Source organism: Cololabis saira, chromosome 12, assembly GCF_033807715.1.
Source record: "Cololabis saira isolate AMF1-May2022 chromosome 12, fColSai1.1, whole genome shotgun sequence".
Lineage (NCBI taxonomy): Eukaryota > Metazoa > Chordata > Actinopteri > Beloniformes > Belonidae > Cololabis > Cololabis saira.
Window position 1 is genome coordinate 23,295,949 of NC_084598.1, and position 25,993 is coordinate 23,321,941.

Here is a 25,993-nt window from a genome sequence, read left to right on the forward strand (position 1 = left end):
TACCAAATGGACCCCCATTTGTACACTGGCAGAGTAGGGTGCTAGAAATTTAGTTTGAGAAACTCTGTTGTAAGGCTATGAAATGAATAAATCATGGCGAGCAATAACGCTAAATATACAGTAGATTATTATATTATTATTTATTTTTCACTTACCTGACAATAAATGTGAAGAACAAACACGAATGTTGTCAAGATTCTTGCCCGTGAAGTTCTGTTTCAGTGCAGCAAGCCACAGACGTCTCCTTTCTTCTGATAAGTTTCGGCAAGTATCTCCCTGATTTGTGATAACTTTTGGAAGTCTGTAAAACTCCAGGTGTTTTTCTCGGTCAGACCGATTTGTACAACCGTACACACGGCAATAATTGACCATTTTCCACGCGGATTGTGATTACGGTTTATGAAGGAGCAGAAATGTGCAGTCTCTCATACGCTCTGGCTTTGTTTTGGTCTGGGGGGGTGGGGGGTATATCTCCGTAATGGCGACTCGCGTTTGGTGACGTCACGTGAAAGCCCTGTATATGGTTACTCGCCCTATAAAAGGCTAAAATTGCTAAAAAAAAGTACCAAAACTCCCCAATTTTACTTTCCCAAGGAAACATTTTGTTGGTGTGAGAAATGTCTGAAACATGCAGAGCAATGTCAGAAGCCAAGATTGGGAAACAGTTTCCTATGTTTTACCCAAGTCACGCTATGAAAGCATTAGTCAACCTTGGATCATTTAAAATCTTAACTCATTCTACTTTATCAAGTCTTACTTCAAATTAATGTTTGGAAATTTCCCAGGGCTCATGCAGCAGGGCACCCTGTAACAGTATCTTTTCAAGGTAGGGCATGTTTGCTATAACCGTCTTCATGTCCGAGCCTAGTATTTGACAATTACCACAAATGAGCGGAACCATTTGGTGTTCATTTCTAAAAATCAAAAAGTAGTGTTAATAGGACACCCAGTTACCTCAGTTTTAATAAGTGACAAACAGGCAGTGGTTGTGAGCTTTTTATTTCAGCACATCACAGCAACAGGGTGATACTGGTGACCTTAAATGGCAGCAACACTGATACCCCTGCAGAGGAATGGTCAAACTTCATAACTGAGGTTAAAGAACCTAAAACAGCTTAAACACGATCTAGTCCAACAAACGGTAACAGTGCTTGGAAAAAAGATGTACTCGTAAAGAAAAGGAGTTACTTGTAAGAGGAATGATGGTAGGAATGTCAGTCACGGTCTGACGGTTTACTGCAAAGATAACCGTCTAATGTGTACACTGTTCAAGGAAGATTTAGTCCGTCCTTCAAGCAATACTCGAAACTGAAGAGTCAAATAAGAGTGGAACCTAGAGGGGGATCTAAAAGGAAGGAGAAGGTAAATATTACCACACTCGCTGCACTCGTCTCCCTAATGACAGCAGTACAAAGTTAGTAGACACTGAAGATTCACAGCCACAAGATGGCAGTAGAGAGGTCAGCAGGTAAATGCATGGGGCTTGGGATGGAAGCGTCTAGATCTAACTAACACTTTAGTTAGCAGTGGTCTGGATGACTGCTTTGGCAATGTGCTTAGCACTGATGCCGTAGAAATCAAGGAGCTCCTGGGGCTTTCCACTGCGGGGAACACTCGTCACTGCCAGCCGGGTCACGACAATCCCAGGCTCGCCTCCCACAGCAGAGAGCACTGCTTCACCAAGACCACCTGGAGAGACAAAGTGACTGTCAGAGATGCATAAACAGCAGTGCCCTGATGTGGACAACTCTTTGTCAACATCTTGGAAAGAAAAATTACCAAAAAAAAAGGCACCCACCCTCTTTGTAGTGATCCTCCACTGTGATGATCTGTCCCCTAGTGGCTCGTGCACTGGACAGAATAGTGGCTGCATCCAAGGGCTTGATAGTGAAGGGGTCAATCACACGGATCCTTGTTCCTAATGAGAGACAGCCCGTCAGGTACATTTACACAAACATATGCTCGCACTAACACGGGAGTGTCCACCAGAGGGCAGTGTATGTTTACCTTCCTTTTCAAGGATATCAGCAGCAGCCAGGGCCTCGTGCAGGGTCACACCAGCTCCAATTACAGTCACTGTATCATTGTCAGACTGGCGCACGACCTGCAGAAAAAACGATTTAAATGTTTAATTTGTATTTTTTTTTATTAAAAAAAAAGGGAAGGGTGGTCTTATATTTAGTCCTGCCATGTTTTAAGATGTAGTTTGTTCAAAACAGCGCAAATCAATATCCGTTACCTTGGCTACACCCACTTCAAACTTCTCATCTGGAGAGTAAATTACAGCAGTGTCTGGTCTACTGGTGCGGATGAAACAGATTCCCTGAAAAGAGAAGAGTGGCGCATTACTACATGTAGTGCAGCGATGACAGTTACTCAACCAGAAGGTCAGAGTCCAACCTTTGTGTTCGCTGCTAGCTCGACAGCCCCCTCTGTTGACGTCGCATCACTAGGATAGAACACCGTACATGTCGGTACGGCACGGAACATGGCCAAGTCTTCAAGGGCCATTTGTGATGGACCATCCTCACCTGAAAGCAGAAATGACTAGTCAATGATGTGCACGGCCATCAGTTCAGACCTTTAAAATGGATGAGTGGTACTTCATCTTACCAATGGAGACGCCGCAGTGGGAACCCACCAGGTTGACGTTGGTCTGGGAGATGGCTCCCATACGGATCTGATCATAGGCTCTAGAGAAGAATGCAGCGAAGGTGCTGGCAAATGCAACGGTGCGGTCACGAGTAGCACAGCCGATAGCCACGCTTACCTGCAATTAATAAGATCAGAGTTGGGAAACAATGACAACTAATGGGATTAAACGAAAAGGTCACCAAAGTGGCCACAACAGACAGGCAGAGACATCATCAAGCGCAAGAGTGAACAGTAACAGATCAGGAGTTTGAGAAGAATGTGGTCGTCAAGAGTGGACCAGGTTTGGCTCAATGTGGTTATGAAAGATGGGCCAGTCTTTTATAACCACGTTGAGGTTTGGTAAACTTCAATTTGTTGACTACCTTCAACTGTTCCTAGTTCATCTTAAAAATACAAGATAAAGTGTGGGTGAGATTTAAAAAAAAAAAAAAAAAAAAAAAAAAAAAAAAAAAAAAAAATGTTTACCATATTCTGCTCAGCAATGAAGCACTCGATGAAGCGTTCTGGGCAGACCTTCCTGAAGAGATCTGAGAAGGTAGAGTTTTTTGTGTCTCCGTCAAGAGCCACCACTCTCTGGTTGGCCTGACCCAGTCTGGCCAGAGCCACGCCATATGCTTTCCTTGTTGACATCTAGTTTAAAAACAGAAAAATGTGTTAATTTTTTTTAAGCAACCCCCCCCTCCCTTTTTTGTGTGTGACAACAGAACAAAAGCAAGTAAGACAAATGTAATCAATACAAATCAATATTTCTCAAGGGTCAAATAATTTTGACAACTGATTAACCTGACGCAAACAACCCCTGAACTCAACTGAAACAGACCTCAGTTGCTGGAAGTATTGAATGCAAAGTGGTTTCATTTTACTTTGCACCCATTTTTTGAAGGGGAAAAAATAAATAAATAATGGGTAGCATGTTTGACCACGAGAATAAGGTTTGTGTACCTTGTCTCCCTTCTTGTAAGATGGGGGTGAAGGATAGGTAAGGGGCTTGAGGTCAGCTGGTTTTGTGTCGTCATTGGGCGGCTGAGGACGGAGAGTCTTGTTGGGGACCTGGATCTGAGACTGCAGGTCATTCAGGATTTCAACATGCCTGTCTTTGGGCATGGGCTTTCCATGCCAGTTATCCTGATCTTCAACATCTGCAGCCAGAGGGTGAACAAGCCTCATGGGTCAGTTTTAAGAGACCAGCAGTTTCAGAAGTGAGTGTTTAAAAATAAAAGATTGGCAAGTGCATACTTTTGATCCCTTTCCCCTTGTACGTCTTGGCGACAATACAGGTGGGTTTGCCCTTGACCTGCTGAGCTTTCCAAAAGGCTTTGCACAGCTCCTCAACATCATGACCATCTACAACATAGGTGTTCCACCTGGGAGACAGGGAGTACAGAGCATGTCACCATTTTCATACTAACATTTATAATATTTGAAAATAAATTGAAAAAAAAAAAACCACACAAGTGAACATGTTAAATGTATTAACATGAGAGGAAGAGACAAAAAAAAAACAAAAATAAAGTGAACTCAGGAGGCTCTGAGCATGTGGAAAAGCACTTAAACAGTTCAGCAACAGATGAGCCTCATGTACAAATATTATTGGAGGGTGAGAGTGTGGGACATCCCCATTACTGACCCGAAGGCTTCACAGCGCTTGCTGTAAGTGTCCATGTCGTGCTGCAGGGGTGTTGGCTCACTCTGACCAAGTCGATTGACATCCAGGATCGCCACCAGGTTGTCCAGATGGTAGTGGGAAGCAAAAGCCATGGCCTCCCACACCGACCCCTCCGCACATTCCCCATCACCAAGCATGCAATAAACACGGTAGCTGCAGGGTTAGAGAGGACAAACAAGGAACATCCACACTGCGTTTATTACAAAGAATACAGAAAATGGAAGAACAAACTAACATTTGATGAGATATCTTCAGAATGAGCCACTGGCCTTTGGTTAAGAGTATTACACTTTTCATCATCTTTAGTGGTTCTTTTAGACAGTCCGAATTCTTCAATGGTTGACTCAACTAGGGTTTACAACGTATAGTTGTATTCTACAGCAGCACTCCAACAACTCACCTTTAACAGATCATTGGACATCAGGAAGCACTCAAGACATTACCTTGAGCTACACTCTTCCAAAGCAACTTTACAGAAAAACTGTCTAGTTGGCATAATCATGCAAACTTCTAATATGTCATTTTAAGACTTACAAAAACTGGAACAATTTCAGACCAAGTCTGAAAAATATGTAAAGACTTATTTAATACATTTTAAGAGCATTGATTACAGTCGCAGAAGCCTCTGAGTTTTGCCCTCATTTTAGATATGTACTTACCTTGATTTGTCAAAGTATTTGCCAGTGTAGGCCATCCCACATGCAGCCCCAAGACCCTGTCCAAGAGATCCGGTAGCGACATCCACAAACGCCAGTTTCTGGGTTTAACAGGATGGAGGAACACAAAACAAAACCACAATTAAAAACGTATTACATTTTAAATTGCGGGGATGGCGGTGGGTGCTGACTTACCGGTGTGGGGTGCCCCTCCAGCTCACAGTCAAACTTACGGAGATTTAGCAGCTCAGACTCCTTGACATAACCCGCCTCCACCCAGGCAGCATACAGGATTGGTGCTGCATGACCCTGATGATTAGGTTCCACAAGAGTATTTTATTTTACATACATAATTTGTCAGACGTACTGTCCAAGTGCAACACTTCTTTCCTAATAAAAATAAGGTAAAAGAGAGAAAATACAACAGCACCAACCTTTGACAGAACAAAGCGGTCATTGCACTGATTACGAGGGTCATCTGCCTTATAACGCATGGTGTGGAAGAAGAGCACAGACATAAGATCTGCTGCACTGCAACATGACGTGGGATGGCTGGAAACAGGAACAGTCCATTAGAGACAGTCGGCACCAAAATACAGGTGCATTAGTTAAAAAGCACAAGCAACATGCAAAAAAACAGGCATGTTGCAGTCAGAACAACCATCCATTTACTATTCACTCAGTTTAGTTTGGAAAAAAGAAAAAAAAATCCTGTGCAAATAAAGTGTCATCCAACAATATTTTATTACAACCAAGATGCTCAAAACTTTTATTGGGTGGGGCATTAGAAATATCATTAGGTTTGGTCATTAAGATTAACATTTTGAAGTTACCACACTAAGATATTTGAGACAAAACCCACACACTTATGAAACTGTTAGTTGCTGCACAGTAGCTGGAATCTTGTACACACACTCTTAGAAATCCTCTATTGCCCAACTGATTTCAGTTTCCCTCTATGGTTAAAGCTGGGACCATTTTAACATGCGGTGAATATGTACAGTTACTGCACAAAATATACACAAAAGGTCACTGTTAAAATTAATTAATTAAAAAAAAAAAAATCTTTACCACTTCTTCGGTGGAGAAATAACCTGCTGAAAAATAAAGCAAGGTAAATGCAACAGAGTAAAACTAAAAGAAAAAAAAAGGGGGGGTCAGATGCTCAAGCATAACCTCCTGCATGTGAAAGTATGAGGAACAATGCTCCTAGTGTCAAAACTAAAGCATCCTTTGTGCTGATAAGACAAGCCATTTGTATAGAATTCATGATGCAGACGTTATGACCGGCATTCCCTTCACTTCCTTCAAAGATGACATGAGGAAGTGACCAAAACAGGTTTCTCATAACCTTCCTAGACATAAACCAAACGGTGACTTTTTGAGGAAGCAATGCTAAATGCAACTACACTAACTTTTACTGACGTGGAAAACTACTCCAGAAGATCAATGAAAAAAGGTGCAACTGATGTAAATAAATGTTAAAAACACAGGAATCAATGCACTGACACTGCAGTCTGGAACTTTGCCAATAGGCACGAAACCAATGCGTGACTGAGAGATCAAAGGGCGGCCGGAATAACTGATAAAGATGCACCACTTTCAAACATTCGCGCTTGCACTTGCGTGAACGTACGGGACTAAATTCATGATCAGAAAGAAATGTACAGGCGGCATGATTATATAAATATTAGGCAGCAGCTCTGCTGAGAGTCTCCCGCTGGCAGTTTAACATGTCACGCGTGACACGATGGTGTGCAGATAGTCAAACCGATATTTATAGGCGACGACTAATCACGAAGCTGCTGCACACGAGACATCTTGTCGCATGACCCTTTGATCGCGGAACTACTTTGAGCAAAGCAGCATTTTAAGATTTAATGCCGCGTTCCATTTGTCCTCGGAAGTGGGGATTTCCCAGTCGGAATTTTCAACTGGAACGCCCCTCGAAGTGGGATTTCCCACTGGGAAAGTGGGAGAGTCTTCACCACCCCCGAGTTCACATTCCAAGATGGCTGCCCCGGTTGTAAACAGTAGAAGGAGCTCTGTAAAAATTCGTAGCACTTTATTCTAGTTTTGGTCACACTAAATCAGTCGTATACAAGTATTGTTCGGCATATATATGCTGCTATAGTGTAATTTACATTTTTCATGTGGTATATGCGAACTACAAACTTGTTTTCCTACTTTGTAACTGGAACGCTGATAACTCGGCTGTGACGTCATTCCCAGTTCCGAGTTCTGAGGTAAATGGAACGCAGCATAAGTCACTTCACGATGCAGTGAGATGAACGCATTAAGTCTAAAATACACGCCAGAGACTCACTTTTGAGATGCACGTCGTCACGGCTGCGTAAATTCAGAGGTAGAACGTGAACGTCAAACTATTAAATTAAGGATGCTTTATGGTTCTGCGTTAAAACGACGCAGACCCCACGGCGTAGAATCTGCGTCGATTAACGCAGAAGCATAAATCAGGCTTAATCTGCAGCACGTGTAACCAGGCCACGAGTCCCGGGCGAGCTGCTGCAAACCATACATCCTCTTCGAGTAATAATCTGCAAACATTGTGAGTTAAAGCAAGTCGGGGGAACTCACCCGGAGTTGGAGGCGTTTGTCGCCTTGATGGAGAGGATCCGCAGCTTGTTGGAGATGTCTTTGAGTCCCTGCAGGGTCTTCTCGTCGGGTTTGTGGTAGCCAGCCATGGTTTCTGGGAGGATTACTTTCGAGTGGCGTTTGCTCGGAGAGGGGTTAATGAAGCTCGTTTGCCCTGTCTGGTGCTGTCTGGTGTCCGAGGTTCAAAGCTGTCGCTGTGAAACTACGACGGAGGAGGAGCTGCAGCGGAGCCGGGGAGGTTTATGTGCGTCCCTGCAGCCACTCCCACACAATCAGGCTATAGGAAGAGAGGCGTGTTCTGACAACTTCTGCTGCTTTGACAAAACATGCTCCCTAATGGTTTTCTACCTTTGTACAGCTACAATTTTACTGTGTTTTACTCCCTAGCCCACTTCCTTTCCCCCCAGTGGTCCTTGTCGCTTGCCAGGCCGTCATTGTAAATAAGAATGTTCTTAATGACCTGTCTGGTTAAATAAAGGCGAATGGCTGAATGAATATCAAATAAAGCGATATAGTCTAATTGTTTTTTTTTCCTCTTTATCGTATAATGTTCACAAAGTGTAATGCAATTCATGTCATGAGTAGTGTATTTTGAAGGATCAAATCAACTCAACTCAACATCCCATATTATCAATTTTACATCGTGCAAGAAACGATGGACATGCCACTACCTAGCTTATTCTATTTGTCTCATCACCTTTTTAGTCTCTCTCGGGGCAAAATAACAGTTAATTCCCCCCTTTTCTTTTTTTACAATCTTCCCTACAAAGTACTGCTTCTTACCTGTATGTCATTCAATGTTGAGTTTAAAAAAGGTCTCCAATGTAAACAAGTGTAATGCTTTCTTGGAATAATACCTTTTAGTTGACTTTGTATCAGCGAATCTGTACTGTCATGAAACTGTACCTGATCCTATGCAATTCTCCTAATAAATTATTCAATCAATTCAATCAATCAGTCAAACTTTGAAAATCCACTTTGCGCATGCGCAGAACCACAAAGTAGCATTTCTCGGCAGGGAGCAAGGATTGGCAGAACACCGGACAAGTCGGGCAGGAGAGCTGGCTTTCGCAGATTTCTGCCAGCCTGCCCCCAAATACAGATCTGTCACTTATCAATTTTGCTGTAAAAAGACAAAAGTACCCCCATGATACCAACAGCCATGTGTGCAATCATTACTGATTAAGGGGGAGGTCATTTCCGGGTGTATACTTTTTAAGATATGATGGTACAATATGGAAAATACCACTGACAACCTCATATCTGACTGCTAAGCACAAAAAATATATTAGACATCTCATGCATACGTCTGGGTTTAAACTGGCTTTTCCACAAATGTAACTGCCTCTTTAAGCACACAGCTGATTGGTTGCCAACAAGGAAGTGGTGGTAGATTTTGCTCTCTCATTCTTACTCAGGGAAAAAATTACAACAATACAAGATTCCTACAGCAATCCCTTTTTCAATTCCAAGCCACTGGCACTTTTACATTACTGCACCTGATATCCTGCATCTGACCATTTTAATGCACTCAACAGAAATAATCACTTTTTAAAGACTTTATTTCAGTAAAATTATGGATGATAAACTGTGCAAGATATACAATTCTTATTAATCAGATATTCAATCACAGTCACCCACTTTTACTCGAAAGGCAACTTCTTCAAAGAAGTTAGCACTTCCCTGTTCTGGAAATCTTTTGAAATCTTATGGTTCAGGTATTTCCTCATCGGCAAGTTCCTGAAATGACACATATGTTCTTGAAATAGTAATTATTAGTTTAAACAGGCTACAATGAAAAATAAGATTTGTTTTTTTCTTTTGAAAATACCCTGCTTACCCAGGCTTCAGTCCTATCCTCCATGGAGACTAAGTCTTTGTCAATCCTCTCCAGCTGTGGTAAAAGTAGTAGTACATATGGTCGATAATCCAATGTTCGCTCCATTGGGTTATTTGAAAGAACCAAAGTACGCAAGGATTTTGAGACATGACCAAGGCTTTGCAGGACTTCCTCATTTGTAATGGCATTGCCTCTAAAGGAGAGCGATAGAGAGAGAAAAAAATCAATAAAAACAGATCAAAATAGATTTTGAGGTTGGTATTCATTTGGAGCCTCTGTTATACTTTGATCCCTCTTATTGCAATACACATATACCTGACATTGAGGTACTGAAGACACTTCATGCTAGGGCTGAGACCATCAAAAGTTTCAAGCTTATTGTCTCGAAGATGAAGGATGGTAAGGCACTCTAACTTCTCCAAACCCTCAAGACGATCGATCACATTTTGGGCCTCGAGACAGAACAAAAATAGTCACAAGCAGCCTTTACTTTGGGTTACTATGTTGATGTAAAGGCTAAAGTATCAGATGGACATCATAAAGTACCGTTATGTAAATGTTTTCAACAAAGCTAGAGTACTTTTATTACCAGGTATAACCGTTGCAGTGTTGGAAGGTTAATGCCAGCAGTGGTTTCCAAGAGGTTTCCTCTCAGCTCTAGAGTTACTAGATTTGCAAAACAGCCAGTCTGAAAACCATTCATTTGCCGAATACCATTACCTGCAAGAGGGATTTCAAAATGTCACATGAACATCTTAAAAATCACATACACATAGCCGCAGGTGTTTGATTCAAGACTTTCTGAAATCGAAAACAAAATGATGTTAAATGATAAATTCTACTCCTATCAGATGAATTAGATTAATATAAAGCATTAGCACCACTCATCTGGATTTCAAATCAAATAAGAAACCTGTTAGATTGAGACTCTGTAGGGCAGGACAGACCAGACCATCTATGTCCACTAGCTTGTTCTTCGCCAGACTCAGCCACTGCAAGTAGGTCAGCTCACCAAACGGCTGGCCTTTGAAGCAGGCCACAGCATTATTGTCAACCTGCAAAAGAGATGCATTTCAGATTTAAGACCAAATTATTGCCATAACAACAATACAGATGTCCTTTTCCCTAAAAAAAAAAAAGAAACAACTCTCTTGCCTTCAGCCAAAGCAAATGACTCAGAGATGCCAGAGGAGCGAGATCTGTGAGGTGATTCTTGGATAAGTCCAGAAAACGTATGTGGATATAACTGCTGATTGCAGCTATGTCATTCAGGCTTCTGAAGAGCAAAGGGGTGACATAGAGAAAATGACAAGGTGAAAACTGGGTTGAAAATATAATCTGAAAATCCAAAACTAAAGGTTCAATGAAAATAGAACATTTGGTATTTGAATCATTAAGAAAAGGATATCAGTCTTGCTTTGAATGCATTATTTGTTCCTTACTTTTCTTTAAGGTCCAGTTTGACAAAAGCGTGTCCTAGTCCATTTCCTACACGGTTCAGTAATGAAAGGCCCTCACTTATGGTTTCTTTAGTCAAAGGGTAAAGTTGAATCTGTGGAGTGCAGATTATATCTACATTAATTACAGCTGTCTAGGATTAACAAGAAAAACTCTTGAAGGAGACTGGATCTGTGCTGGGACTGTTCTGAACCCCCTGGAGCTTATAATGCAAGACAGAAACAAAAAGATGCATAAATTGCTAAACATAATGGACAACTGGACAACAACCATCACCATAGCTGGTCTTCAGTCAGGGACATCTTCAGCAATCCGGCAGCTGCAGCTGATCCAGAACGCTGTCGTCAGAGTCCTTACAAACACCAGGAAACTGGACCACATTACACCGGTCATGAAATCACTACACTGGCCTCCAGTGGGTCAAAGGATAGAGTTTAAAATCTTACTGCTGGTCTACAAAGCACTGAATGGTCTTGGACCCAAATACATGGTTGATCTGTTAGTTCCTATGAAGTTCCCAGATCCCTGAGGTTCATCTGGATCTGGTTTGTTGTGTGTCCCAAGAACCAGAACCAAGCAAGGTGAGGCAGCGTTCAGTTATTCTGCTCCTCACCGGTGGAACAAACTTCCTGTAGACCTGAGGTCTGCTACAACTGTAGATCCTTTAAATCAGGCCTAAAAACATTACTGTTTACTGAAGTGTACTTTTAAATTAAATACTTACCTGCTGTACTCTACTACCCTTACTTTTAACAGCTTGTGCTTTTTATCATTTTATTTGTTATTTACTGTTTAATTGTGTCTTGCCGTTTTTAATGTTGATGTAAACCGCGGTTGAATTGGTTTGATATTGGATATTATGAATTCAACACCCATAAAACTTGTGATACATACCACTGATTTTGGTCAAACCACTTGTGATGTGTTCATGGTCATCTATATATCACAAGAGAGTAATTATTATAAAATATGGGCTGATTTAATGAGGTTTAATGAATTCAACACCCATAAAACTTGATACATAACACCGATTGTTTTCATTAAATCAGCCCATAAATATGATTTTTAAATCAGCCCATAAATATGCCCATATATATGATTTTTTAAATAATTACAGTTTTGTGATATATAGTCTAGATGACCATGAACACATCACAAGTGGTTTGACCAAAATCAGTGGTATGTATCACAAGTTCTATGGGTGTTGAATTCATAATATCCAATATCAAACCAATTCAACCGCGGTTTGATGTAAAGCACTTGTATTACCATACCTTGTGTTGAATTGTGCTATACAAGTAAACTTGCCTATAGACTAGTCAACCCAGGAGATTATTTTTGTCCAGAGCTTTAACCTTATGCAACCTCATATTGACCAATTAGTAAAATCTAGTTGAAACGAATGGAATTTAACTCAGACGGGGAAAATACTGTTTGATTAACATTTGTGAATGCTATAAAGCTACTTTCTATTTGGTGGTTTAAAAGGGCATTACTTTTCTTTAACACACACAGAAGTGAACTAGGAACCAATGAATAGCACTGTGTACGATCCTGAACAAGATACACATTCAGCCGTATTCATAATTGTACTTGTGTGTGTTACTGGTTGTTCTGCAGCATCTCTCTCCCAACCCAACAAACGACAGAATTAAAAAAAAGTCAAGATTTTACGAAAATTATGTATGCATCCTCGATATGTCTCAATTTTAATGGTCAGGTCGATACTTTGAGCGGTTTTACGCTTAAAACACAGTTAATTTGGTAAACTGCGAGGCCCTGTCATTTCTTTTCATATGCTTAGTACCTTATCGTCTTCTTGTAGAGGCGTTTCTTCCTCTGCACCCCAATCCGAGGAGATTGCATCTTCATCCGTGTCGGACATTCTGATCTAAGCTTTGTTTTGACAAAATGACACAACTTTGGTATTTCTAGCCGGCCAGTTGGTTACACTGAAACTACAGTCGCATTTGCTTATTATGACGACTAACAAAAACAGGCCCAACCAATCACATTTAAAAGCGAATAAGAACAAAAACAAATGTTTTTGTTCGAATTAGTGAAATGCGTTTGACCTCTGAACAAAAAACGGCCTGTATGGCGTTGCCATGGCAACCCCACTTGGGTCAAGACAGACAAGAGAGCTGGGGTATATTTTTTTTGTTCAGGATGTTGCAGTAGACTAGAGAACTTGTTTCAACAGTTGCATTATATTCCTCTTTTTTTTCTGAGAAAAATAAATACACAAAGCTTTGTAAATTTCCATTTAAAATGTTGAAACAGTAGCTCCTGTTTACTTCCTTGTATATACAAGACTAATGAAAGTAGACAGAAATGTGTTAATTTGAGTTCATTTACATCAGCTTCATGAAACTGTCACATTAATGGACTTAAAAACAATTCCAAAGTTAAACACATTTTACGCAGTTAATTCATTTCTGCAGTATGATGAAGACACTTTTCATCTATAAACTAATGGTAATGTCATCTTGTCCAGTTCAGGAGGCCACAGTCTTAGTCCGAACTGTTGTACAAAAGTTCTCAATCTGCAGTTCATACTTAAAACAGACATTCAATGAATGTCAAGACATACCGGTACATTAACTTACAAATACAAAAAAAGAAAAGGAAAACTGTCTATGGTGCATAGACAAAAATAATTCTCATTTGCTGCCATAAAGATCTGTACTAATCACTCATTTTCTATAAGCAAATGTCTCCCTATGAACATAAAACCTGGAAAGAAATATCACACAGAAGCTCTGAAGAAAGTGAGAACTCCAAACTGCATCATTCGGGAAGCAAGCAAAAAGGTGCAATCTGTGCAATATTCTGACATCTGCTGCTACAGGTTCAGTTTGTGAGATTATTACCAAGTTTTATAAGTGTTGAGGTAATTATAATGTCCACGCAAAATAAAAAAGGATTTTATATAGATATACAGGATGTTCATGGTGAAGAGTTGCACACTGGGCTCTGTCCTTTTGGGGTCGGGTATTTTAAGGGTGAGGATTCACTCCACTTGCATGTTGCGCAGAAGAAGACCCCTTTTCACACCTGCCTGCAGCATCCTTTCACCAAGACTAGAGCTGAGAAACATAGAAAGGAGAAACAAACAACAAAAAAAAAGGGCACACTAGTGAGCATATACAAACAAACAATAGCAACAGTATAACCTTGCATAAGTTTGGTTACAATAAATAATTATAAAAACCTTGCAGACTCCAGGAAGTAATGGGGAAGACCACAAATAGAATCAGTGACATCAATGGTACTTACCCTGGGCTAAACTTTCGCTTTTTGGGATCCGGAGATTCAAATTCATCCACTTGTCTCTGCCAAAAGAGGATTGGGGAAAAAAAAAAGGGGGAATTTCTTTTGGTCATTATTTGAATTATTACATGGCAATCTTTAACTGAGCTCCTGAAGTCTGACTAACCTCTTTGCCTGCAGTGTCCACCTGATTTCTTCTCTGCTCCAAGTTTTGCTGAAACACAGAAATATGTGGTTACTCGTTAGATTAAAGAGGAATGGCATCCAACATATTGTTTTATAAATTCTTTGATAGCGACAAGTCAGAGTAAAATAGATTCATACTATTCTCACACGACAACCTTGCATAAATAGTTATCAATTTGGCCTCTAAATAGTGAATAAAATGTTACTAAAAGTTCGGCATTCAAGTTAATACACAGTAACTCCCGAAGTTGGGAGTTTCGCAGTGTAATGGCTGCATCAGGATGCTTGTTACTACAAACGACATACACTAACATTTTGTTATTCTGTCATGCCAGTTTCACTCAAACAGTACTTGTTTCAAAGCTACACAGTATAAAAGGAAAAAGAACCAGTGTTGCAGAACCGAATTGGTTGGTCATGAATACTGCAAAGGAAAGATTTTTTTTTTAAATAAAGGCAACACTGGCTTGATCACAGCCCATCAAACTTAAAATACCAGTCTTAATAGAGAACAGATGCACCTTTACAAAGTGTTTTTATTGTGATTGTGTACACTTAAGTCACCTTATGTAGTTCAGAGAGCTGCTGATGTCTGATGAGGGCCTCCTTGCTTGGGAACTGCCTCCTACAAAGAAGGCACGCAAGCTTAACCCAGTCCGTCATCTTCCCTTCTTTCTCATCTTTCTCTCCTCCTTCCTCTTCACTGTCACTTTCGGCACTGTAGGCTGGAACTAGACCGAGCTGCTTAGGAGGCGATGGCTATAGAAAAAGAATAAATAATGTGTAATGAAATTAGAAACACTGTAAGAAAATGGATCCAAAAAGGTTAATGGAATACATATAACACTGCCCTTACTTCTCTACTTTGTCGGAGCTGTTCCAGAAAACTCTGAGGTCTTTCAGACAGGGCACCCTGCAGGGCAGAAATGCCAGGTTGGTGTTTATAAATGTTTAGAATAAGCTCTAACCCCCCTTTGGGTGACAGAAAGTCTCCCAAATTGGTATGAAAGCACATTGTTAAGTGTTAGGTTCGTGCACCTTTTTCTCCAGAACAGCATAGCCCGCATCAGCACTTGCAGACTCTCTTTGGTCATCAAGGCGACTGTGACCCGGTGCCCGAGTGTATCCCGGTGGGAGTGCCGTAGAGCCGACAGCGGAGGACGAAGAAACGGAGCGCATGTTCTCCTTTTGTCTATTGAGACTCTTTGCCCAACGTTCCATATCTTTGGCAATCTATAAATGTAAACCAAAACAGATACAGGAGTCAAGGGAAATTTTAAACCGCCATATTAACTTATATATTAGCATTATATATAAGCATTGCAACTGAGAATTCCATAACTTTGTTTTATTTGCGGTTATGAAACTGCTTGTACCTGTTGAGCAGTTTTATTCTTCGGTTTGTCTTTTTTCTCCCGACTTCCAGGGGTGGAAATTGTCGAGTCTGAAGATGCAGCACTGTCTCTCGTTGGAGAACCTTCGATGTCTGACTGACTGGCAGCAGGAATGTAGGCGCGTTTCTCCCCATCCCAGTACATGAACTGCTGCGTGTGAGGGTTGTAATAGTACTGCAGAGAAACACAGAACCAGATAGGAACATTGGTGCAGAATGCACTCGCACACAAAAAGTATCCGTTTCATACTTGAACCACAGTTGTGGAACCAAGTGGAGTTCTTACCTGGGAATTTGGGTCGTAGTAGAGTCCCGTGAAGGGGTCGTAATAGTAGCCAGAACTCTCATCATAGTGGTATGTTGACACGTCTGGCAAAGCTGTAAAGATAGACAGTAATCATTTCAGAATGAGATAGTAAATATTCAAGTCTAACTGAGAATTAAAGGAAAGCCTGACTGGAATAAAATATTTCAGCTCCTTTATAGTTTCCAGTCTTTTGTCAAGATGCAAATGACCCAAAGAGAACAATGAACACATGAAGCCTTACGGTACTCCTTGAGCTCATGTTCAGTGCCTGGAGTGGCAGGTTGACTTGGAGCAGCTGGCTGTGGTTTTCCAACTATCTCAACCTATAAAGAGATGGCACCGCTTAGAAAAAACAAAACTGAGCAGCACAGGACAGAAAAAGGGCAAAGAAGATGTGACACAGATAAATGCTCGACCTGCGTGGCTGGTGTGGTGGCAACTGTGGTGGCGAGTGCAGCATGTTTATGCGCGAGAGCCTGCTGCATGGCTGCTGAACCAGATTTCACTGCCTCAGAGGAAATAATGGCTGTAGGTTAGAGGATGTACACAATCAGAAACAAATGTAAAGAACTGTACACATCCTGACAGAATATTGTTTTATAAACTTAAAAGCATGTGTTACACAAACCTGGTGCTATGTACGCCCCATTCAGGGATGCTCCTCCACTTGGCAAAGAAGAAACCCCAGCTTCTCCCTGGGCCTTGAAAGTTGTACCGTCTGGCCCAGCGTACTCAATCCCGTCCTGACTGTAGCTTACTGCTGCCCCCTGCTGATATAGAGTTGCATCTACAGTCTGTCCTCCACTAGATCCCTTCGCAGCATTCTGTGAATAAAAAGCGATATCGTCTTTTACTTTTAAGGCCTAAGTAAATATGTATCAATATTTGAGTTTAAACATAAATTTTAATAAGTTACACATTTTACCTGTGAGACAGCCCACTGTGCAGCAGCTATAGCAGTGCTGGCCACAGTAGCGGCACTCACTCTGGTACCATCCGCCACAAAAGCATCACTTATGTCAACGAGAAGTACAGAGAGGGGTTCAGTTATATTGCGTCTTTTCCTTGAGAACCTGCATCTGAATAGCTCAATTTCAAATGTTACATTTTTTTTTCCCCACTACACAAATCATTTTAAGTAGCCATATTATCCCAATTTCTTATATTTGGCAGGTACATTTTGGTGTTTGTTAATATTTACCGTTTGGAGCCTTTGGCGAACTCTACTACAATAGCTTTACCCTCTATAGAGAGAGGCGGCTGAAGCGCCTGCAGAATCTGGAGCAGCTGAGATGCCTCCTGTTGATAAAACAAAGATATTTGAGTTTATCCATTACGACTTGTGATCCGTGTTATTTTAAATTTTCATCATTTAAAAGGTTTCTCTCATTGCATTAAAATTTTCAAGACAAAAATGATTAAGATTCCTTGAAAGCATAGCTGAGAATAGTTTTAACTTAATGTTTCTTTCAAATAAAAACCATAGGTGTGGATGGGATAATTGTTGGTACAAACTGTACACAAAATGTTTTGCTTTGGGATTAATCAAATTCAAACATAACAGCAGCACTTATCTATTCATTCTGAATGAGTACAGAAATGTAGCTGCAGAAACGTGTGGCATTCATGCATGCATTTCAGTTCCAGTCTTACCACTATTGTAGAAAGTTGCAGAAAGGCAAAGCCCCTATTGAGGTGTGTGTGTTTGTCCTTAATCAAGCGAATATTTGAAGGGGCAAGGGTGGCGAACGGAGCCAACGCAGACAAAATGGCTTCCACTGAGGTATGAGGACCAAGGTTTCTGAGTATCAGAGCTGTTGGAAGACAGAATCAGAGAACATATATTCTTAAAAGATGAAATCATTTGTGAGACCCAGTATCCAAGGATGTCCATTACTGTTCTGCAACCTGTACTTTGGTTTATATACACATCTTTGTAAAATACTCTTCATACAGGAGGACAAAAACAACAAAAATCAAATCAAATCGATGCTCAACAATGGTTGGTGCTTTAATTTTTCCAAGAACAGATTGCCATGGGTAAATAGACAACTACAGACAATGTCAAGTGATGGGCTTACTGTCATTGGCAACGTCTGCCTGATGTGTAGGCTGCCCTGGGGTGACACTAGCTCCAGAGGAGTGGTAGGGTGCTGGCAAGGGGAGTAAACCTTGGGCTCCTTCCTTCTGAAGGCCAGCAGCCATATCCTTCTGCAACTGTGGCAACTTCAGCTCAGCCTCTGCAGAAAGAACGTGCATTACTGAAGGAGTTATAGAAAAAAAAAAGTTCAGCTATTAATAGTGCTCCATTACACTTTACCTGATTTAGCCACACTGCATTTGAAGCATTTCTCTCTCCTTTTAAAGTTTTGCACACCACACTGTTGAAATGTTATGCGAGCTATTGTTACAAGACTTTTTAAATGAGCTACAGTAATGAGTGTGCTACATGCAAACCAGTAAGGATTTCATGTTGCAGATTGCAAACACACACAACCTTGTTGCAGAGCCAGTCCTCGTTGGCACGTGGTTTGGGGTTGCTGTAGTGCATGGACACTCTCTGCCCCAGAATCAACACCACTCCCTGGAGGAAAAGGAAAGAGAAGGAGGGAGAACAAAGAATGACTATCAGTGATAATTAGGCCACACATGCCACAGAAGAGAGGAGAGAGAATGAGAGGGAAAAGGAAGACGACAGAGAGAAATAGTACAGCTGAAGCTGAAAGAAAGACAACACCAGAGCATTGCAGCCTTCAGCTTTAGAAAATTCGGACGGACTGAGATGGTGTATGGTATGGTTTTGTGGGTGTCCGTTGTAAAGGACACTGTGTGTTTTGTTCAAATGCGTCATCCCTCCCCCCTTAAGGGGAAACCTTTCAATGTTTTCCACACATCTCATGCATGTGTCACCCCCCCTCCAAAAAAGAGACAATAGTTTTGCCTTAAACATGTAATAATGGTCAACAGAAAAGTTAAAAGAAAAAGAAAATCAAGCATTATACTGTTTTTGGTTCAACATAGACCATTTGAGAAGTTGTATTCACACTGGCATACTATCCCAGAGGTGGTACTGTCAACTGAGGAAAAAGACTGAGAAAAGTCACTGAAGAGAGTAGAGTCCTCTACTAAAAGAGGAGGTTACAGTGGACACATGTGACTGGGGAGGTCCATTTACAGAAACTGTATTGTTGAGCCTCAGAAAAAACTGGAGCATGATGTAACCTGAATTTGCCCGTTTGTGGAATTTGAATAAACGTAATGAAAAGTCATGAAATGCTTCTCATCGTTTGAGGCCTACCTACCTCTGGCACGAACAATATTTTCCAGTCAAGTTTCTATATTTCACTGGAAAGCCTGTGCACATGACGGCCTGACAAGACTGTATATCAGATTATCTCATGCATCCCACTGAATCAATTTATGTATGTATTTGTGTCTGTGTTGAGGAGAGTGACCTGGTTGGTCTCCATCCAGCAGGTGGCCTCCTGTATGAGATTAAACTCGACGAAGGCGAATCCTCGGCTCTGACCTGGACACCGCCCAGCGCCACGGCAACCGAACAACAACAACAACAACAACATAACAACAACGCAGTGTTGGGGTTAGTGCTTCATGTACAGAGGAGAGAGAGACCCTGTATCAGCACTAATAGAAAATATCATTGTATCAGCTCCCCCTCTCAAATTCTCTGCAAGGATGGGAGGATGCAATGTCAAGTAACTCAACAGGGTCGGGGAAAGAGGAAGAGAGAGAGAGAAACAGAGATTCCTAACCACTCGTCAGTTTGAGTCTGAGCTCTGGATTTGAATGATGAAGCACCCAGGCAAAAACAAAACAGACACACAAATATACACATAAAAAAACTCTGCTACTCTGAGAATCAGCGTGCAGCCTGCTTGCCGAGAACTATTGTGAAATGGCGCATCTTAAAAGGAAAAGTCCTTTCACAGCACTGGTTTTACAACATTTTAGGATTACAATTTAAATAAACAAACAATCGGTATGCACAAAAATGAAATTCAATTAACTTAGTTAATAATTTTAACATAGGATGAATATTTCTTACTACATAAGAGAGAGAGAGAGAAAAAAAAGAGAAAAATGGGGAAGTAGAAGTGAGAAAGACCGCCTAGTACTGGAGAATGTACGTGTGCCAGTGTCGGACAGGCACACCTTACAGACGACCAGGGGTTAGCAAAGTGAGAGACCAATGACACAATGATCTCAATGGGAATATTTTAGTGAGTTAAAAAAAAAAAAGAAGTTATGAATGATACACTATACGGACAAAAGTAATTCAATGCTTGACCATTACACCAACAGGGTCTGTAATAATATATTCAAATACATAGTGTTTACTTTTATATGGAGATGCCCTCCCTTTTTCGGCTATAACAGTCTTTCTGTGTGAATTTGCAGCTATTCATTCTTTCGAACAGTTATGAGATCGCTGGACAAGAAAGCCAGGCTCACCATATTCATTCCAGTTCATCCCAAAGGAGCTTGATGGGGTGGAAGTCAGGGCTCTGCGCGGACCAGTTTGTTCATAACAAACTCTTCAAACCATGTCTTTAGAGTCATTGCGTTGTGCACTGGGGTACAGCCATACTGGACTATAAAGGGGACTTCGTTAAAGGTGTTGCCACAAAGTTGGAAGCATGACCTTGTTCAAAATGTCTTGGTATGCTGAAGCATTAAGCTTGCCTTTCAGGGGACAAGCCAAAATCCTGAAACGCAGGCCCATCCCATTGTCCTTCCATCACCAAACATCACAGTTGCCACAATGCAGGCAGGTAACATTCTCCAGACATTCTCCCGACACCCCAACATGCTCATCTGACTGGCAAACATATATGCGATTCATTGCTCCACAGCTCCACTGCCCAGTGTTGGTGTCCACCCAGATCCTGCTGCAGACTTTTTGTGTTGTATCCATGCTCTCTTCAGCCATGGATTCAGCAGAGTATTTGCAACTTTTACACACCATGTGCCTTAGCAGCTGTTGACGCTGCTCTGTGAATTAATGCGGTCTGCAGCTTTGTCACTGAATTATGACTTTTTTTTTCCTAAAACAATTCCAGTTTCTTATAACATCACTACAGCAGGGTGAAATTTCACAAATTTCCATTTTGCAACCGTGGCATCCCATCACAGGGACATGCTTGAAGTCACAGAGCTCTTAAAAGCAAGTCACTTTATATCACAAATGTCTGCAAATGGTAACAGCATGGACAGGTGCTTGATTTTACACACTGTGATAATAGGGTTTGATTGAAACATCTGAATTCAATGACTAACAGGTCTGGCCAAATCCGTTTGTCCATATAGTGCACAATCCTGTCACCCACTAACTCAAAAATTAACTACTATGAGACAAATACATTTAGCTGGAAATCCTCATTTCTCTTTTGACACACTTCTCTTCAGGATGGATGAGGCAGAATCATGAAAAGGTAAAGACTATAAAAGGTGGGTATCCATTATTGGGGTCTGGGGTAGCTTTACAGAGCCTCAGGCATTGCCATATTGTCATTATTAGGAACTGATCCACGAGTTTTCAGGAATTTATATAGGGTGGAGGGAAGCCCCTGCCTGTGGTTAGATACTTCAGCAACCCCCCCCCCAAAAAAAAAATAAAAAATAAAAAATAAAACCTGTCGAGTGGTGGTTGGTAGTGTTGATTAACTCCAGATTGGGTATGGCTTAGGCAAGGAGTTTCGTACAGCTCTGTCTATTCATTCATATCCACAATCACTCTGTATGAAAACACAGCAAATAGAAAACCAGCAACCATCTCCGCTCTTTGGTTATATCGTTGTTTTAAGAATGCTGTTCTTTTTCTTTCCTACCCCCTTAAACATTGTAATTATTTGCCAGTGGTCTGCAACCAGCAATAAATGGTGCATTACCACCACCAAGTGGTACGGTAAGATTTTTTTTTTGATTGATCAGTCCATCATACTGGGGTAGAAACTGTAATGGAGACACAACAGCTTAAAGAACTTAGGAGGTCAGTCCCGTTACACTTCGAGCCTTGTAGATTTAACCCCAGACCCCTGCTAATGACAACTGCCTTATGAGTGCAAAGGAGAAAAGAAAAATGAAAGCACTGAAGTGAATCTGGTTGTATACATGCATTTTGGCATTAAGGGCAAAATTAATAGGACTCTACTTTAAAGCATGAATCAATGGATGAGCCCTGTGAGCACTAGCAAGATTAGATAAACCAACAGATCAAAGTATCAAAGCAGAAATCTAAGCAAAAGCAGACCCATATACTTGCTTTACCCATCTAGTTCACTGTCACGTATTGTCAAAGTCTGTTACACCAAAAGTGAAGACTAAGGAAGTAAAGACACTTTTTCTTAAGACAAAGAAGGCCAAGAAAACAACAAGAATTCCCCTCAAAAAGTAATAAAAATGGCAGAGCTGGTAGTCGACAAGAACGATAGAGGGTGGGAAGGTAAGCTTGGGACAGAATATGCGTTTCAGGCAACGGACTGGTTCTCACCTGAAGATTTGTTCCTCATATGGCGAACCTCTCTTGGCTGGATCCCCTGTTCGTGAAGTTTGGACCGGATCTGTGAAGAGAAAATACAATGTTGTTAATCCCAATTGATAAAATCGAAGCATCATTATATCACTGTTCAGACAAAAGTACCTCATTAGAGGTGGCATTGGGTGGCAGCATGCGAAGCATGATGATGTTGCTGGGTTTCTGGTTGTGGTCCAAATCTCCACGGTAGTCCTGGTCATTCGGATCCAATTCATCAATGGACATCTCTGCGCTTCCTTGCTCTTCTTCCCTCACTGGAAAAGTCTGTATAAAATAGATTTAAATTAAGAAGTGAAAATAATCGCATCGTGCCCCTCAATTACATCCCACCAAAAGAGATCTAAAATGAGTTACCCTCCTCTGTCCGGCTCCATGGGAGAATTTGTCCTCTTCTCTCTGTCTACCCAGACCAAATTCCATATGCTCAGAATGGGCACCAACATGATGCCAGCTGTCTTCCCTACTTCCTGAGTGTGGGGCACTGTTTTCTAGAAAACCTCTTCCTCTTTTCCCCCGGCCCACTTCCGGTAGACCAGTCTGCAACTGTTCAAAATCCAGTCCAGATTCGTCCTCCTCCCTCTGCAGGACGGGATGAGAAAGATCAGGGTGCAACTGAGGGCAAGGTGGCCAGAGGAGTCCTTTTCCCTCACGGCCAACCGTCCCTCTTCCACCCCTTCTGCGCTGAAAGCCTGGACGATTGTGGTGAAAACCTGGTGAGAACCCATGGACATTCAGTGACTGCTCATCACTGTTGTATAATCTGTCCTCCTCCACTCTGACGTTGTGTCCTGTTTCTGCCCCTTCATCGTCTTGTCCATAGGCGCGGTAGTCCATGTCTCGAAAGTTGTGATCACCGTGAGTGTTGCCATAACGACCCATGCGATCACCTCGCCCACCCCTGACAATCATGGGAGACAATATGAGAGCCTTGTCTGACAAAGTTAGAGGAAAAGCAATAGATTAGTTTGTTTTATACTCACCTCCGCTCATAGTCCATGCCGACAAAGTGATTCTGATTCAAGCTTTTGTCCTTTTTCTGTTGAAAGAATAACATACTTTTATTGTCATTCTCCATGGGTACAGTGAGATTAAAATATATGGAGCTTTAACAATGCGCAATGTAAACACTGAATGCAGACACACTTTAAAGGTTTACTAAACCAGTCAGAGCTCATTGGCAACTACTTGAGGGGAAAAGAGTAGATCAGTGTTTCCCGAGCTCGGTCCTCAAGGTAGGGCTGGGCGATATATCGAGATTTTAATATATATCGATATATTTTCAAACGCGATATGGTACGAGACAATATCGTTTATATCGATTTAAAAAAAAAAAAGTATGATTTTGATAGAGCTTATTTTGTGACAAATTGACTTGAATGTTTTATTTGAGATTTGCACAAATGTTTTATTATTTGCACAACTGTCAACCTCAGTGGAAAAGTCTGCCTGTTACTGTCTACATTGTATTAATTGCACAGTGTATTTTAATTTAATTGTTATGCAGGAAAGGGATATTTGTTTTATTTTATTCAAGAAGCATTTTTATTCTATATATGCAGGCAGTTTATATTTATTTCATTTGTTTTATAAATTTTGATATTGTGCAGACCTCTGTTAATAAAGGAACCTGTGTGACATTTGGCACGAGGCTTTGTATTAAAACTGACTGTTTTTTTTAAGGGTTTGCCTCAGAAATAAATGAAGCTAACAGAGATGCTATGCTATAATGCTTTGGGGGAAACCCCAATTATGTCACAGAAAAAATATCGATATCGAGTATCGCCATTTAGCTAGAAAATATCGATATATGACTTTTGGTCCATATCGCCCAGCCCTACCTCAAGGCCCACTGTCCTGCATGTTTAGATGTTTCCCTTCATCATCACACCTGATTCTAATTAATGGTCCTAATTAGCTTGTCATCAAGGTCTGCACAACTCTGTTGATGACACAGGTACTTGTATCACGGTGTGCTGAAGCAGCAACATCTAAAACATGCAGGACAGTGGGCCTTGAGGACCGAGGATAATCAGACCACCCCCCTTTTTTTTTTGTAATAATAGAATAGAAAGCCTTTATTGTCATTATACTGGTACAATGAGATTAGGCAGCAGCTCCGTAAAAGTGCACACATGCAAAAACTATGTTAACAAGTCAAGACTGTAAACAACAAAATGGGAAACATTAAACATAAATATATATATACACACTATGAAAAAAATGAGTGAACGAGAGAATAATAATGTACATGAATAAGTGGAAGAATATTGCACTTGACTGGATGGGAGGAATATTGCACATAAATGAATTAAGGAATATTGCACATTATGCATGGGGAATATTGCACAGTATGAGGTAGTTTACTGGTTAAGAAAGTTCACAGCTTGGGGGAATTAGTGCACATTGCAGACTTCTCGACTTGTGACACAGTATATTGTATCAGTGCTGTTCAGTTTCCTGACCAAAACATCCCGCATTATAAAAAGGTGCCGTGACCCTACATCCCTAACAAACACGATATGAGTGTGTGCAGCGCACACGAATGTATTTACTCACTTAGCTCACATCTTTACTCCTCAATATTAGTATTCAACAATGACGTTTAGCGGTCGTGTGTGTTAGCAGCCAGGCTAACTACTGTAGCCTCGCCAGTCCGAGCTGTAAACAAACCCCACAGACGCGTGTCAAAGGTAACCAGCACCGCGGAATCACAGGACAGGACAGGAGAAGCACATACCTGCAACCCATATGCCAGCCAGCAACCTTTCCTGAAATTACAAGTTAAATAAACGGCAAGAGGGGCTTTTTTGTGTGTTTTTTTTTATTTCCAGTGAACCAAGTGTAAAATGGCCACAGTAGTACATGGCAGCAGGGGGCGGGGCCAATCCCAAACCCTGGGATCTGATTGGTTCCTGGAAAACGAATACATTACTCTTCATCCTGATTGGTCAAAACCCTCCAGCAGCTCCGCCCTGGAGGAAAAAACTTTACTACCGACTAGGCCTGTGTTGAAAAAAATCGATTTTCTGATTCTAAATCGATTCTCATATTAATTCATAAAAATCGATTTCTATGTCTAAAGATCGATTTATTTATTTATTTATTTTTTTTTTTTTTTCATCATTACATTTTTGCCTGGTGAACTTTAATCCCAGTAGTTTTGAAAACTCCTGAACTAAATTAACTTTTCTTTAGAGGAAATGCTGGACATTTCAGCTTAAATTTCTAAATGTTATATTAGTTCAACGAAGTTCATATTATCTATATTTACTATAGCTTGTTTGGTTTCTCTGTTATCGGACACGGTTTGTCATGAAATACCTGAAAAATGCTGGTGCTTCATGGCCAGCTGTGTCTGGTGACAGAATAAATCAGACAAGCTAAAAT

The 25,993-nt window shown here is 41.0% G+C and overlaps 3 protein-coding genes across 4 annotated transcripts; all 3 read right to left on the reverse strand.

The window, feature by feature from the left end:
- Positions 1-983: 983 nt before the first annotated feature.
- tktb (transketolase b) lies at positions 984-7,818 on the reverse strand. Its single transcript, XM_061736041.1, has 14 exons — positions 7,576-7,818; positions 5,412-5,529; positions 5,173-5,286; positions 4,981-5,078; positions 4,283-4,474; positions 3,892-4,019; positions 3,598-3,794; positions 3,121-3,285; positions 2,614-2,770; positions 2,401-2,531; positions 2,240-2,323; positions 2,008-2,104; positions 1,799-1,918; positions 984-1,689 (listed from the first exon to the last, which is right to left on the reverse strand). The coding sequence occupies exons 1-14, from the start codon at positions 7,680-7,682 to the stop codon at positions 1,517-1,519; spliced, it is 1,881 nt and encodes a 626-aa protein (XP_061592025.1). The 5' UTR covers positions 7,683-7,818; the 3' UTR covers positions 984-1,516.
- A 1,401-nt stretch (positions 7,819-9,219) lies between these two features.
- On the reverse strand, positions 9,220-12,776 carry lrrc23 (leucine rich repeat containing 23). Its single transcript, XM_061734850.1, has 8 exons — positions 12,699-12,776; positions 10,876-10,985; positions 10,589-10,709; positions 10,347-10,488; positions 10,023-10,153; positions 9,749-9,885; positions 9,434-9,626; positions 9,220-9,333 (listed from the first exon to the last, which is right to left on the reverse strand). Exons 1-8 carry the CDS (start codon positions 12,774-12,776, stop codon positions 9,301-9,303), a joined length of 945 nt encoding a protein of 314 aa, XP_061590834.1. The 3' UTR covers positions 9,220-9,300.
- Positions 12,777-12,986: 210 nt separating this feature from the next.
- rbm10 (RNA binding motif protein 10) lies at positions 12,987-25,474 on the reverse strand. Of its 2 annotated transcripts, none has more exons than XM_061736043.1 (23): positions 25,344-25,474; positions 23,587-23,642; positions 22,961-23,504; positions 22,712-22,870; positions 22,562-22,631; positions 19,506-19,579; positions 18,548-18,634; positions 18,371-18,431; positions 18,132-18,290; positions 17,704-17,864; positions 17,252-17,349; positions 16,976-17,063; positions 16,679-16,874; positions 16,467-16,555; positions 16,292-16,373; positions 16,030-16,121; positions 15,727-15,918; positions 15,389-15,583; positions 15,207-15,263; positions 14,915-15,109; positions 14,331-14,378; positions 14,171-14,226; positions 12,987-13,980 (listed from the first exon to the last, which is right to left on the reverse strand). In XM_061736043.1, exons 2-23 carry the CDS (start codon positions 23,601-23,603, stop codon positions 13,905-13,907), a joined length of 2,796 nt encoding a protein of 931 aa, XP_061592027.1. In that variant the 5' UTR covers positions 23,604-23,642; positions 25,344-25,474; the 3' UTR covers positions 12,987-13,904. The 2 variants fall into 2 exon arrangements, with proteins under 2 accessions (XP_061592027.1, XP_061592026.1); XM_061736042.1 differs by having other exon boundaries at positions 16,467-16,576.
- Positions 25,475-25,993: the final 519 nt, after the last annotated feature.